We start from the raw sequence: 16,271 nt of genomic DNA, 5'->3' as shown, positions 1-16,271 counted from the left end.
TTAGGGCCCACCTAACGACTCCATTGTGACTCAGTTGCCTCTTTAAAGGTCCTGTTTCCAAGTACAGTTACAGTCTGAGGTACTGGGGGCAAGGGCTTCAATGCATGAATTTGGGGGGGGGGGGACATAACTCAGCCCGTTACAGGAGGCTGTCACAGCAGCTCAGAGAGAGACAATGAAAGACAAATGGAGGCTGTGGCAGCAGGGATGGAAATGGGAAGAGACAGCCTGGCATGAAAGCTGTTGTGGATTGTGGTTGATCGGATGATGGGGGGATCAAAGATGACACCCCAGTCGCTAGCATGGGAAATGGTGCCACCGGTTACGGTGTTTGTGGGGAAACGAGGGCAGGAGATGCTGGGCTGCCTTTGTGGTATATGAGGATCGCAGATGCGGGGCGTAAGAAATAGCTCAGATGGAGAGGAATGTGTGAGCATCATCAGCGTGCGGAGGACTTGAAATCAGGGGTGTGGGTGAGCTGAGACCCCTGCCCGCTAGCAGGCACAGAGAGGAGGCTGTGGACCAAATGTGGCGGAAAAGCTAGTACTGAGAGACTGAGGAACTCATCTGTGATTAAGCCACAAAAACAAACAAAACCCCAGCGCATCTTCTTTCTCTGCAATCAGAAGCGGAGCCCCCTGAAACCGTAACGAGGTGACGTGAAGTGAGAGTCCTCATAAAGGAGATGAAGTGATGGGAACCGAGAGGTACATAAAAGAGACAATGAGACAAGAATCAAGAAAAGAATTTCTGACGGATCCTCGGCTTGTTAATTAGAGGTCTGGCCTCCCAGATCTCCTCCTCTGTTACGTGCTGCTGCCAAGCTAATAGATTTCTCGACAAAAGGACATTTACATCAACGTATGACACCTGCTTAGATTCTCAAGCAGCCATTAATTACACATTCTTAAGAAAATGAGCTATGATGCAACTCTTCTAACTGTGTAATTCGTATCTGGCATTCTTAATCAGACGACTTTTCAGCTGCAAGATGGATCATTTCTATTCATCTTCGCTGGTTCTGACCAATTAAACATTTTCTTTCATAATCATAACGTTTCATGTGTCAAATCTTCAAAAGGAGAGGATCTTGTTAGCAACATACCATTTCCCGTTGTTAATTTATGCTGAATTAGAATTCTTAAAAGTATATTATACATATAGGGCATCATTACCATATCCAGGCTTAGTAGAACAATGGCAATATTATTTCGTGGCTTGATTTTGTATGAAATGTTTTTTCAGAAGAATTAAAAACAAAACTATCAATTAAATTAATCCCTGTCAAATGGCGGTCAAACTTTGCCCTTGGCTCATATGCACTGAGAGAATATATATGATGATGATAAGAATGTGTACGTAAGTTTATTGCAAAGAAATCACTTTCTAAAGGGATTCCATGTCTACACCGACAGCCTTTTGGTGTTTTATAGCTTGACTCATGTTTAATGTGCACTGACGGCATGTATCTTCGAGTCATTTATTTCATAACTGTGTAGTGGTCACTGTAGATTTCTTTTCCGGAAACCATCCATTCCCAATCATCAAAGCACATGGTTTCTGCACTGTGGGTTTCTGAGGGCACAGTGAGGGGTCTGGTTCCCAATTAGCTGCTCAGCCTGATTCCACAACTCTGACCTAGCTAGGCCCATCCCCTTGGCTCACAGAGCATTAGCAGGGAAAATCAGGAGCTTCTGGCCTAGATCAAGGCCAAACCCAGCAAAGCAGAGGCCCAATGCATGAAATTCATGCAAGGGGCTTGGCCCATTGCAGCCCTGGCTGCCTCACGGCCCCGCCCACTGGTTGGTTGTTCTGGAAGGTCGTTCTGGAAGGTCATTCTGCCTTCTGGTCTAATTAGCATATTTGCTTTTATTACATAGGATTGTCTTTGGCAGAGTTGAGTAGTTGCAACAGAGACTATATAGACAAAAGCTAAAATATTTACTATCTGTCCCTTTACGGATAAACAATGCCTACTCCTGGTAAGACTACTCAGGCTTCCTCTCGACCATCTCAAGTGCTAGACCATCAAAACATCTTAAATCCTTTCTGGAGAAAGAGGATATATATAAAACACATTCCAAGAAGCTAACCGTGTCAGGGTCTGCTCCCGCTGGATACAAATCTCTGTCATCTAGAGACAGCCTCCCTTTTATTCTTACACTGTCTCCTTTCCTTGTACCCTTTCATTTGCTGCCATCCATACAAGTCTGGAAACAACCATCGGTTGGTCTAACATAACACATTATGCTCTGTGAGTTGATATGAGCCATTGATAGCTTTGACCAAAGAGTCAAAAGTATTTGGGAGCCTGCAAAGTCAGGGGCTGGAGTGAGTGCAAACGGCACATGCTGTCAGTAATGTGGGAGCACTGGGCCAGTAAGGCTACACAATGGGGATAGACGCTTCTCAAGGCCCCCAACCGTGGGAGCATAGCTAGGGACGGAGCTTGCTTCCTAATGTCATAGACCCTTCTTGCTCGTTATATATTGATAGGAGCCCTTGGTTTACTATCTCCCCGCCTCCATTTCACACAATGTCCCCTAACATCTTCAGACCTACCATGTCACATGGTCTTGGAACAAAGTCAAGACACCTATATTTGTGGTACACATTTTCTTGCAAAATCAAAATTCATCCAGGGCCAGATCTACCCTTTGTGTACAAGTCCTCCCATTCGTGAAAAGCTTTTCATGGATACATGGAGGATTGTTCCTACACTCAGCCTGAGAGGACAGACAGGAAACAGGAAGTGGAGAATGCAAGAATGCTTCTCTCTCCATGCAGTGATGCTCATCCTCAGGAGGCCAGTGGAGGTCAACAGCCACAGGTTCAGGCACCTCATGAAAATTCAGGAAGCCCTGGTAGGCGGGGCTACGACCACTTCCTCCCATTTGTCTTTTGTACCTGATCTCCTTGTAGCGTCTGCTGGTCCAGGGGTGTCTTTGTGGCAATATTGCTGTAGTAGGCGTAGGACAGCTCCCAGTCCAGGGGGTAGTTGTCAATACCTTGGAAGTGTTTGTATCCAAGATTCATTGAAGACAGCCTCTCACTGCCCTGGCCTCCAACCAAACTATACAACATGCCCTGTTAGGAAGAAATGGACAGTGTTCGGAAGGTTAGAGATAAGGGTCTTAAAATCCAACCACTGAAAGGTCATGGGCCCTGTCCTTATATGATCCTAGTCATTCCAAAGCACATTAACAGGCCTTAAAAATCTCTTTAGAGAAGGCACAGCCTCGTTCTCATGGCTTACAGATTCCCAGATATCTGTCCTTCTAAATGTCTAATAGCTTAAAATTCCTTGATTTTTGCCCTTCTTCAGTGAAAACCAGGGCTTTCCCTGCCTTCTCTCACAGTATCTCTGTGTATCTGTCGACTGCTCTACGTCTGCTTCAGCTACATCATCTATGGCCAGGTGATCTGAAGACTGGGTCATGTCCCAGCCTCATGCTCTCAGAATGTCAGTGTTAGGAAGGGTCTTTTGAGATCAACTGATGGAACAATCTCATTTCATAGTTGAGGAAATAGAGGCCCAGAGAGGTGAAGTCATTTGTCTATGGCCAACCAGCCAGCCACTTTGTGACAGAGACAGGGCTAGAATCTTCTGGACTATTCCACCTTTGTGGGGATTGCCTCAGGGACTCAGGAAAGCATGCCATCCCTCACGAGCTTCTACAAGTCAGAGACAGGCACAAAGAAGTCATAGAAAAACAAAACAAAACACGGAGCCACCTGGGCATGTCTAAGCAGTTTGACTCTCCAAACCCAAGATGAACAAATCCAGAAAAAAGGGGGCCGGGGACCGTTCAGCAGTACTTAACACAAATGTGATTCCAAATGTTACGCAAGTGGCATAATACATCTGGATCCAGAACCAAAAACGAAACTGCCTGGGATAGCTTCTATTTTAAAGGCTGGATGTGTCAACATTTTGTTTCTAGGTCCAAATGACTTCACTTAGCTAAGAAGTCACGGGGTAATGGTCCCACAGCCAGAGCAGTTATAAGAATTGGGTAAGAGGCGCCTGTTCTTGAAGGGCTGAGATTCTGGTAAGTCCTGCCCAAACTGTTCCTTAGCATATACCAGTCACATCCCAGAGCCTAGGAAGGGACACTGAAAGCCAGAGCCTGTGTTGAGCACAGCCCTAGGATATTAATCTTTTCTTTTTTAAAAAAATATATTTTTATTGATTTTAGAGAGGAAGGGAAAGGGAGAGAGAGATAGAAACATCAATGACGAGAGAGAATCATTGATTGGCTGCCTCCTGCATGACCCCCACTGGGGATCAAGCCTGCAACCCGGGCATGTGCCCTGACCAGGAATCAAACTGTGACCTACTGGTTCATAGGTTGACACTCAACCACTGAGCCACACCGGCCGGGCTAGGACGTTGATCTTGATGTAAAGATTCTAAAGGATTCCTGGGAGCATGCACCTGTCCAGGTCCCCTGGGGGCATGAGAGCATTACTTTGCAAATATAACGTCGGTGATGGATACCCCTGGAGCCCATGAAATACTCTACCTGCAGCCGATCCCGAGGTATATTTAATCCAGTTTCATAAAAGACCGAGAGGTAGTAGGATGCTTTATGATACCCGCAGCAGCTGGAATCCATCAGGAGGGGGACCACAGAACTAATTCGGTGAAGACCATCAACACTGGAGAGTCTCTTTGCAGCCTTCTCAAATATCATCCCGCCGATCTCCAACACGGACTCATGTTGGTGCGTTGGCACTGTAAGGCACACAATTCACAGCCCACACAATTAATTAGCATGGGATCGAAGAGGGAAAAGCCAATTCACCCCGCTAAGTTATTAATATGGTTAGTTCTGCAGAGCCTTGAAATATACCACCTTATGGGGGAGATACATCAAGCCCTTCGGGGATGCCACGATGTCATTCTGTAAATAGCTTTTCCTTTGGCACCAAATGACAGCCTAGTATCCTGGGAAAAAGGATGTGCCTTATATAGCTGAGATAGCGTCTTGGGAGTAATTTACTCAACCAGATAAGTCATCACCAAATCAGGATCACCGAATCTTCCAGAGACTTTTCCCCCCTCTAAGACTCTCTGAAGAAGAATGTGCTTTATTTCAGGATTAGTTCCTAGGTGCTGTTCTAAAATGTTGAGCAGTAGAAACTTATTTTGAGATGCTTTTCTATGTTTTCTCTCCAATTTTTCTCATGGGTTTCTAAATACAATAACTAGTCAGCGTTTATTGAAGGCTTACAAAATGCCAAATGCTGCGTTAAGTGGCTTATGCAAATGATGTCATGTAATCCCAACAATTTTATGAGGTGGTACTATAATATTTTATTTATTTCAGAGAGGAAGGGAGAGGGAGAGAGAGATAGAAACATCAATGAGGAGAGAGAATCATTGATTGGCTGCCTCCTGCATGCCTCATTTTTTTCGGAAGAGGAGACTGGAGTCTGGAGAGGTCGATTAAACCTGTCTCAGGTTACAATAGCCGGCGAGTGGCCGAGCCCAGCTCTGGATCCACCTGAGCGGTGGCATGTGTCTTTTCGGCTAAGCTCTGGGGAAGGAGGCCACCCACCACCTACACCCAGAGCTAAGAAGTCACATGTCCTGGCTCCTGGCACGCCCACTCCAGCCCTCACAGGGTCAGAGCCAGCAGCTGGGCCTGCCTTTACGCTCGCCATCCCAAGCGGTAGGTGCTGAGAAAAAATCACATTACTGAACAAGTGGAATTTGCTCCTCTTTCTGTATTTCTTTAATCCCTAAAGAAATAGCGGCTTTTTGTAAAAAAAAAATCAAAAAAAAATCAAACAGTGCAGATTTATATAAAATAAAAACAGAAGTTCCCTCTGTCCCTATCCTTCTTCCCCCGCCCCCCAAATTAAAACCCATTTATTCTCAGGAGATTTAAAAATAGTGCCCTCTTTATCATTAGAAGTAGTTATTGTTTCAGGGATTTGGCTTCAAAAGTACAATAAACTCCATTAAAGTTTTCTTCACTAATTAAAAATGGGCTGCAAACAGGCAGCATATATGATTCTAATGAAGATTTTGAGAAAGTGCTGCTGCTTTCGGATATTTTAATACAAAGAATCATTATAAAATAAGAATTGAAAAAACAATCAAGTAATTCAATGTTTTCGTGTCAGGGGTAGCAAAATGATACTCATAATTTAAATAAATATTCTCCCAAGCCTTCTTTAATAGCAAAGGGAAACACTGTTAAAAGCTTGGTATACATGCTTCCAGGCTTTTCCTTTGCACAGACAATAATTCATATACACATCTCTTTGCATATATACATACACATATTTCTTCCAAAAAGTTCCTATAGATTCTGACCCTCAACTTTTAGAAATTAACCATATCTCAGCCCTGGCGGTCTGACTCAGTTGGTTGAGTGTCATCCTATGATCCAAAAGGTTGCTGGTTCGATTCCCAGTAAAGGCATATACTCAGGTTTTAGGTTCGATCCCCAGTTGGGGTGCATAGGGGAAGTAACCAATCAATGTTTCTCTCTCTCTCTCTCTCTCTCTCTCTCTCTCTCTCTCTCTCAAAATCAATAAAACATGTATTTTTTAAATTAATCATATCTCTTGAGTATCTGCCTGTGGCTGTCAGAAGCTCATTCATTCTAAAGCTTCAATAGGATTGCATTCTAAAGAAGTGCTGTTGTCCAACCAGTTTTCTATTTTTAGACTCCTGGGTTGCTTCCCTTGGTTTTGCTATAAACAACAAGATGGCAGTGAACATCCTTGAATAGTTCCCTCTGCTCATCTGTAGGGATATATCTGAGTAACAACACCCTTTTCCACCAGGAGTCTGGTGATCTCATTTTGGATGTTCCCTTTGCCTAGTTGAGAGAAGAATTCCATCCTGCTCCACCCTTAGGTAGGATGCGAACCTTCACTGGGTGCAGTGCCTACAGCACTCGATGGAGCTGCGAAGTAAATCCTACTTCTGCTTGTGCATATGTTTACTTATATGTTTACTTTTAAACTTCCTTTTTTTAACCCTCACCTGAGGAACACTTAGAGAGGGGAAGGGAGGGAAAGAGGGAAGGAGGGAGGAAGGGAGGGAGGGAGGGAGGGAGGGAGAGAGAGAGAGAGAGAGAGAGAGAGAGAGAGAGAGAGAGAGAAAACATCAATCTGAGAGAGAAACATCAATCAGTTACTTTCCGGACGCTCTCCGACTGGGTATCAAACCTGCAACCCAGGTATGTGCTCTGCCCGGGAACTGAACCAGCAACCTTTCGGTGCACAGGACAATGATGCTCAACCAACTGAGCCACTCCAGCCGGGCCATATGTTTACTTTCAAATATGTACCATCTCCGATGCCCTACTGTCCACACTTAGAGCAGGGCAACATTAGCATTTTGTTAACAACTCATCCCTGCCGCACCTGTTCTGCCAAACCCCCAACCGAGATGATGAGTTCTGCCTGAGTGCCCACGGGCACGGGCTTTGTGGGCTCAGAGGAGAGAAGAGACTCCAAACCAAATGGAGCTCCAAATGAAACACTCGCCCCGCCGACCCCTGGCACAGAACCCCAGAAATCATTAGCGGAGTGTGCAGGTAGCTGGGATTGCTGGAGAATGCGGAGCAAAAGGGAGATCATTCACGAAGCTCTAAGCCGTAGCGCAAACACACTCTGTGCACGGACACGTAGGCAGGTTGAGAAGGCTTCGTTAGTGCTTTCACACATTAAAATAAATTCCCCCCAAACAGTCCCAATCAGTATTTTCTCTGCAAAAGCATCTAAACAATTTTCTGCACTAGTGAATATAATAAAAAAAAATAAGTCTAGAGTAAAACTGCTCCTTTTTGCGCATTCTTTAAAGTTCAAATTCTAACTGTAGCACAAAATCCAAGCCATGATGTCACTGGTGATAATTGTTGAACTGGCAATTTGAAAACCAGTTTAATGAAACTGTTAATTTCCCCCATCTGGTTTCGCATATGCATTTTTTCTAGTCGATCTGTAACTAAAAAAAAACATGCCTTGTTTATGGAGATTAATGGTGTAAAGAAAAACAAACAAAATAGGAAAAAAGAGACATTTTCCCATTTTCTTCTTCTTGCATCAGAAGCAAAGGACACCAGTTAATTAATCCTTACTATTTTCCAGGTAGCACAGCACTGTTTATTTCCCTCTTTTTTCTTTTTTATAGCAACGTCAGAAGGTCACTATGTGTGCACTTATCGTTAAAAGAGGCAAAAAAGCGGAAAATGAGAAGGTAGCCACTGGCTGGAGTGATTGAGAATTCAGAAGGCGACAGACAGACTCATTTCTTGGGAGAGGAATGGGACATCAATAGGAAAGTCATTTTTAGTTCCAAGCTTCCAAAAGGTGTAATGCATCCAAAGTAGAAGTTAGAAAGTGGGAAAAAAGTGAAAGGAGAAAATGTCATTTAACCAGAAAAAGACAAGTTTACTGGTTTAAAAAACCCAGGGTGTTCCTCATTTGCATTCTGATCAGGTGAGCCCCACTGGGTTCCCGAGACCTAAGGGGGTAGCTTATTTCGATCTCAAAAGGAAAGTATTTGTACTTTACTGTATTGTGCAAATTTTCTGGTTTTATACATGGAATTTCTCTCCCTCCTCCCTTCCCTCCCTCTGTCCCTTCCTTCCCAGCTTTCCGTACTGTCATCAGGGATTATCTGGGCAGGAAAAATATGGCCCTTTCTTTGTGCTTCTGTGAGTTAAAAAAATTATAATGTATGCTTTCTTAAATAATAAAAAAAAAATAAAGATGATGGCTCTGCAACGAACAACAATGAAATAGCCCTTAAAGGACACAGTATCCCGGAGTTATTAAGTAACATCATTTCCATGCTCTGCATTTCAGAGTCTCCACATAAACACTGCGATTGTGGGCCAAAATGAGAAGAGTTAATAACAAATTAGAGTGAAGCCAGTGCAGCCAGCAACCTCGGCATATTGTGCGGAGGCACCTCTTCCCCTGCTCAGCAGCTCAGCACGGCAAAGCCTGGGGCGGGAGTCCGGCCCTGGCCCTGCAGGGAAACACAGATGGTGTCCGCCCTGGGGGCCGAGCCCATCCTCAGACCTGGCCTTCTCCGGAGAACCATTTGCTGGCAGAGCTCAGATTTCCCGGAGCCACAGGCTCAGAGGTGCCCAGGGCAGGATAAAAGGGAGCAAGCAGTTCTGGCCTCAGGCAGATGTCCGGAGGGGCCAGCCAGCTCACCTGTTTCCCTCACTTGTCTCTCCCTTTCTTCAGATCCCACCTGCAGCGGAGTCTCTGTGCCCTTTCTCACTTCTTCCACAACCAGCTCTCTCTGGCCTCCAGCCCCCCTGCCATTGTCATCCCAGCCTCTGACCAGCCCAGTCCCCACCACCCCTTCTCCCTGGATGCCAGAGCCCTGTTCAAAGGGGCTTGGGGTTCAAAGCATTCCGTTTCAACAAGGAAAAGTGAAGGAGAGCAAAAGAAATAGCCACACACCTCTGAAATAGTGAAAAAGCGTGCGTCCTGAAATACTACTGCCCTAGCATCAGGAAAAGCCCGAATGCTAATAGGGCAATTTCCATGCTCTGCCAGGAGCCATTTTCCTGGAGAACTGGAGGTTCCCCAGGAAACCACGCAGAGGCTGGCCAATCAGCATGGCCCCCCCGAAGACCTGAGCATGGGGTCCAGCGCTGGATGCCAGCCAGCAGCTGGACAGTGGCGAGCTTCGGGACAGAGCGGTCCAGGAGAATTCCGGAGCCAAGCAAGGACTTTGGGATGTAGGGCAGCAGCCGGGCATGCTGGGAGGCAGGATGAGTGTTTCTGCCACATCTCTATGCACTGCATATAGCTGGGGCCCCGAGCAGGGCTGCCACCTTTAATTCAAAGGCATGCCAACTCTGGGAGGTGAGGCATTCGTCCTACGATACTTCAGAGTGGGAACCACCAGAGGGGACAGCTGCATTTTACACCAGGTTAGCAGCGCATCAGCTGTCAGCATGAAGAAGCCTCCCGCCTCCACGTTCCCTGGCACTTGGCAGAGATCCGTGTGGGGGCTGGTCCATGCTGTTCATTCACCACAGTCGCCCCAGGGCCCAGCATAGTATTCGGAGGTACCCAACACGTGGGTGCTCTGGACCTAGGGGCTGTTTTACATCCGGGCACCCATATACTTCAGCAACTATACGAAGGCAAGAACAGTAAGGGCCCCATGGCGAGAGTCCTTTTGTAATGGGCGTGCATAGACTAAGAGGGATTCCGGTCTCTTGTTGCCGGGGAGAGTTGGGGAACAGTGTCCTGGGAGACCTGGAAACAGAGCTACATTTGTAGAGCTGTTTTCGGAGCCAGGACAGCAGCTCCTGAGAGGTCACAGGCTAAGGAGTGCGCAAGAAATGAGAACAATACAGAGAGAATGCAAATAAGCCCACAGAACTCTCAGGCTAGAGTGGTGTCACAGCTTGGCTAGGGCAGACCTTGAACCTGTGTCTCCCAGAAGTCTAACTCCTCGCTCCTGGAGTGACTCACTGACCCAACGAAGACTGTGTTAGTCCTTCCAATGGGATCCCCTATTCACCGAGAGCGCATTCAGTTACTCATCAAATACTTCCTGAGGGGCTTCAAAGAAATCCTACTCCTGCCCCTGTCATGTACGCTCCACTGTGGAATCGGACGGGCAAATCCACTGTAATGCAGTAGGACAGGGACTGTAAAGGGGAAACCTACCTGTTGGCAGGGACAGCCTGGGAGATGGAGCCGTCTGCCTGGGGGGCAGGAAAGATGACGCGAGGAGGCAGGACCTGAGGTGGGACTTGAAGACTGTTTGCAGGGCAGGTGAGCTGAGAAGCGTGGGTGGGTGAGGTATGTTCTTTGAGGGGAATGGTGCAGAAACACGCTGGGTAGGGTCATAGGCAAGAATGGCAGCTAAGCAGCTAATGTATGCCCAGCACTGTGGAGAATTAGGAGTGTAAGTGGGATACTTACTACAGTGCTTGCACTGCCCTCAACAAGCTTGCAACTGAGCGAGTGATAGAGGCACATACGGGACCACATGGCTGTCACTCAGGGCAGAGTGGATGAGTTCTATTCAGACAACCCCATCCCTCACATCCATATGCTACCTTTCCATCCCTCATATCCATATGGTACCTTTCCATCCTCAAAGCTCTTTCATAGATGTTATGTCATTTTATGACAGCATTATTCTTTTTTTATGACACCATTATTCTTAATTGCTGTTAAACCAGACTTTCCCCAGTATATAAATTATAAACACGAGGATGGCTACTATAAACACACACACACACACACAAAAAGACAGAGCCCGGTAGCTCAGTGGTTGAGTGTCAACTCCTGAACCAGGAGGTCAGGGTTCAATTCCCAGTCAGGGCACATGCCCAGGTTGTGAGCTGGATCCCCAATGGGGCCTGTAGGAGAAAGCCAATCAATGATTCTCTCTCATCATTATTGTTACTATCTCTCTCTCTCTCTCTGAATTAAATAAAAATATATTTTTAAAACACAGAAAATAACAAGTATCAGCAAGGATGTGGAGAAATTATAATCCTTATGCACTGTTGGTGGGAATCTAAAATGATGCAGCCACTAAGAAAAACAGTATGGTTGTTCCTCAAAAAATTAAACAGAATTATCAAATGATTCAGCAATCCCACCTCTGAGTATATATTCAGAAGAACTGAAAGCCAAGTTTGAAGAGATATTTGCACACCCATGCTCAGAGCAGCACTATTCATAATAGCCACGAGGGGAAAGCAACCCAAACGTCCATCAATGGATGAATGGACAAACAAAGTGTGGTCTACGTAACAATGGAATAGCATTCAGCCTTAAAAAGGAAGAAGATTCTGACATGCTACAATGCTGAAGAACCTTGAGGACTTTGTGCTAAGTGAAATAAGCCAGTCACCAATAGACAAATACTGTAGGATTCCCTTAATATGAAGTATCCAGAATAGCCAAGTTCATAGGGACTGAAAGTAGGACAGTTGTGACTAGGGCCTGGGGGGGGCTGGGGAGTTGTTGTTCAGTAGGTACAGTTTCAGTTTTACAAGATGAGAAGTTCTAGAGATCTGCTGAGCAACAATGTGAAGGTCCCTAACACTACTTTACACTTCAAAATGGGGAATGCTGTCATTTGTGTTTTACCACACAAATATGTATACTTGTATATACTTTAAAAAAATGTTTTTACTGATTTCAGAGAGGAAGGGAGAGGGCGGGAGAGATAGAAACATCAATGATGAGAGAGAATCACTGATCAGCTGCCCCCTGCACATCCCATACTGGGGATCAAGCCCACAACTCGGGCATGTGCCCCAACCGGGAACTGAACTGTGACCTCCTGGCTCACAGATCAACCACTGAGCCATGCGGGCCGGGCTATACTTTTCATTCCAGTCCTGAAGGAGTGCCATGGGAATACTTGGTGATTCTCTGCAGGAGGACACACAGCCCCACCTTCGGGCACCCTGGACAGTGGTGACCGCTCCTGACCACACTTGGCCACAATGCAGGGGACACTCTCTCTGCCGGTTGCTAGTGAAGCCCGAGCTGCTGACCCCTCCCCACCCTCTGCAAGGTTCTCACGGCTCCTTTGAAGTGTGTTGTTAGCTCACAGTGAGGGCTGATGATCCGCCTGAAATCACACAGCGCGGGGAGAGAACACTCTCCAGTCTGAGGCGCACACGCATGGCCGCCGGGAAGCGTAGTCGGCCGTCTCGCTGAGGAGAGGCTGCCAAGAAGAGGGACGCCGTCGCCAAGAACCGGAAATTGCAGGCCAGTGTCTCACGCTGTCTTATTTTTTTTTTTCTTTTCAAAATGCCAGGAAAAGAAAATTCCATGAAGTAATTCCCTTGGTAGAAATTAGGGGTGTTGGTATTTTCTTTATATTTCACTAAATATAAAGAAACATGACCCCACTGCTGTCCTGTCCTGGCTCACAGAGGGCACTCAGTCAACACTTGTTTAGGGAAGGAAAGAAGGAAGGAAGGAAGGAAGGAAGGAAGGAAGGAAGGAAGGAAGGAAGGAAGGAAGGAAGGAAAGGGAAGGGAAGGGAAGGGAAGAAACGAAGGGAGGAAGGGAGGGAAGAGAGGAGGGAGGGAGGGAAGGAGGGGAAGGGAAGGGAAGGGAAGGAGGGAAGAAGGGAGGAAGGGAGGGAGGGAGGGAGGGAAAGAGGGGAAGGGAAGGGAAGGAGGGAGGAAGGGAGGAAGGGAGGGAGGGAGGGAGGGGAGGAGGGAAGGAGGGAGAGAGGGAGGGGAAGGGAAGGGAGGGAGGGAGGAAGAGAGGGAGGAGAGGAGAGGGGAGGAATGGAAAGTTGTGACAGGAGTGACTTCAGAAGTCCTGACACATGTGACACTTATCCTTCTCTGACTGGCTTATTTCGCTCAGCATCATACTCTCCAGGTGACCTCACTCATATGTGGAACCTAATGAACAAAATAAACTGACAAACAAAATAGATACAGAGACATGGAAGCATGCAACAGACGGATGAATCTCAGAGTTCAGAGGAATTGGGGTTGGGGAGAGGTTAACCAAAGAACTCATATGCGTCTATGCATAATGCATGGACACAGACAATAGTGCGGTGAAGTCTGGGTGGGGGGCTTGTGAGAGTGGGGGGAAAAGGAGGGACATCTGTAATATTTACAACAATAAAGATAAATTTTGCCGAAACCGGTTTGGCTCAGTGGATAGAGCGTCAGCCTACGGACTGAAAGGTCCCAGGTTCGATTCCGGTCAAGGGCATGTACCTGGGTTGCGGGCACATCTCCAGTGGGAGATGTGCTGGAGGCAGCTGATCGATGTTTCTCTCTCATCGATGTTTCTAACTCTCTATCTCTCTCCCTTCCTCTCTGTAAAAAATCAATAAAATATATTTAAAAAAAAATGACTGATTATCTTTAAAAAAAAAAAAAGATAAATTTTTAAAAAAGAAAAGAAGTTCCAGAGACAGTTAAACTCCTTTGTGTCTGCACCTAGTCAGTTGCCACAGCAAGAATTCCAAGCATCAAACACCCGATCCTTGAGTCCATCCTCCGAGTGTATCTCAGAAATGAGAACTGCACTAGCCGGTTTGGCTCAGTGGATAGAGCATCGGCCTGCGGACTCAAGGGTCCCAGGTTTGATTCCGGTCAAGGGCATGTACCTTGGTTGTGAGCATATCCCCAGTGGGGAGTGTGCGGGAGGCAGCTGATCAATGTTTCTCTCTCATCGATGTTTCTAACTCTATCCCTCTCCCCTCCTCTCTGTAAAAAATCAATAAAATATATAAATATAATTTAAAAAAAAGAAATGAGAACTGTACTACGATGAGGACGGACTTTATTCAAGTCCACCAGTCAGCAGACTGGACAGCTCGGGGCGGCAGCAGAAAGCACTGCGAACACAGTCCCTATTAACTCGAGTGGCTCAGAGCCCTCCAGCCAGCCAGACACTCACTCCCAGCAAGATGAGCTTGGGAGGAAAGGTGTGTGAGAGACCAGGAACGGAGACACAGTCACACCAGCTTTACTACTCTTCTGTTTATAGACCAGAGGAAAGATACGTTAAAAACTGTACACTTATTTTTTTTACCCTCAATTTATGAAATCAAGTGTTCTGTGTTTCTCGCAGCCTTGTTAGAAAATGGGCACAGTGTCTGGCACCAGGCTCTCCAGGGTGAGCGGGAGAGCTGTGACAGCCCAAGCGAGGGCAGTGTGCCAGGTGGGGATGAATTTAAATGAGGACCCTGTGCGCCTCCTCTGCAGAAGCCTCCAACGTCACCTGGAAGAATAGGGGCTGAAGGCAGAACGGGGGTTGGGGTGGCCCTTGGGGTCAGTGGTGTTCACAGCTGGCTGCAATGTGACAGTCGGCAGCACCACAGCCCGGGAAGTCTTCGGGTTTGGGGAGCACATGATTTGGGTTTTTAATTAAATTCCACTTCCAGAACTCCACAGAGAAGAAATCGTTCTAAATTCTTATAAACAAAACTTCTGAGCTGTAAAAACAACATGAAAAGATTCTATTGAGAGTATTTACTTTAAAAAGGATTGTGAAATTGATTCACTCGTGTTCCCAATCGGCAAAACGACATTTAAATATGATTGGAAATCTCATAAACCAATTTCGCCTACACTGTCCGGCATGGGCCTCCCTCTCCTGGTCGCCTGTCTTGCAGGGTGGCTCCACCGCCTCCCAGATGACCAACAAAAACCTGGGAATTGTCTCTGCCGGGTGATAAGAGCCCTAACACTCAACCAGAGGCGATATGGCTCTTTGGGGACATTTGGCAACACCTGAGGACATTGTTGGTTGTCGACCCCAGAAGGGAGTCATGGGGAGGGAGGGAGTGCTACTGATACTTAGCGGACAGAGGCCAGAAACACAGCTTAGCATCCCACAAAGCACAGGACAGATCCCACACTACAGAGAATCCAGTCCAAAATGTCAACAGCACCGAGGTTCAGAAACACTGCTTACAAAGAGCTTACTGTGTGCTACACTGTTCTGAGTATTTTATATTTCTATCAACTCATTTAACCCAACACTAGGAGAGAGGTACCATCACCCCCATTATGCAGATGAGGAAGCCGAGGCTCAGAGAAATGAAGTAACTGGATCAAGGTCACACAGCTAGTAGGTGTGCTACGTTCAAATGGGGCCCAGGCCACCTGGTCCAGAGGCTATGCTGTCACACGACTCCGCATGGCCTCCCTTGCCTCACTCTGAGCCAACCTCTTTCCAGCCCTCATTCACTCCATCACTCTGTCCCGTTCAGGCCTGCGTCTTCTCCCCCTGGGCCGTAGCAATGGACTCCCTGCTTCCAGCTCCACAGCCCTGCTTCCTCCCAGCCCCAGAGGGACGTCAAAAACCCAAATCTGATCCCACCTCTACCCGCCGCCTGAAGCCCTTCAACAGGTCCTTGTAACCTACAAGGTAAAGCCCAAACTCTTCCAATGGTGTCTGAGTTCTGGTGGGAATCATTCCTCTCCAGCCTTCTCCTGCCTCCCAACCCCCTGCCCATCATTAACACTGCTGTGCTGTTTCCATCTCCTTGCAGCTACTCTGCCTACAGTGCCCACCCCCATTTACTTACCTGGGAAATTCCTACTGACCTTTCAACTATCAGTCCCAGCGTCACCTCCCCCAGGTCACCTCCCCCAGGAAACCGTCTCTGAACATCCCAGCCCCTCAGGTACAACGGACCCCTCCCTTCTTTTACCATTTACTTCCACGGCCTTTATTCAATATTATTGCCCTTTTCCTTGCTTTCCAGTCTGTGCCCCAGGGGCAGGGGCTTTGCGTTGTCTTACCTCTGAAATCTA

The 16,271-nt window shown here is 46.8% G+C and overlaps 1 protein-coding gene across 1 annotated transcript in view; it reads right to left on the bottom strand.

The window, feature by feature from the left end:
* SEL1L3 (SEL1L family member 3) overlaps nucleotides 1-16,271 on the bottom strand; it is a 107,641-nt gene that overhangs the window by 46,071 nt on the left and 45,299 nt on the right. The window contains exons 10-11 of the mRNA XM_081083121.1: nucleotides 4,527-4,738; nucleotides 2,908-3,087 (exon numbers count right to left, since the gene is read on the bottom strand). Of these exons, the coding sequence (XP_080939247.1) occupies nucleotides 2,908-3,087; nucleotides 4,527-4,738 (392 nt within the window). The remainder of the gene's footprint in view (nucleotides 1-2,907; nucleotides 3,088-4,526; nucleotides 4,739-16,271) is intronic.

This window comes from Myotis nattereri (genome assembly GCF_964212035.1).
Source record: "Myotis nattereri genome assembly, chromosome: 1".
Taxonomy (NCBI): Eukaryota; Metazoa; Chordata; class Mammalia; order Chiroptera; family Vespertilionidae; genus Myotis; species Myotis nattereri.
Note: the sequence above shows the minus strand (reverse complement) of the source record. Positions and strands in the feature narration are given on the sequence as shown.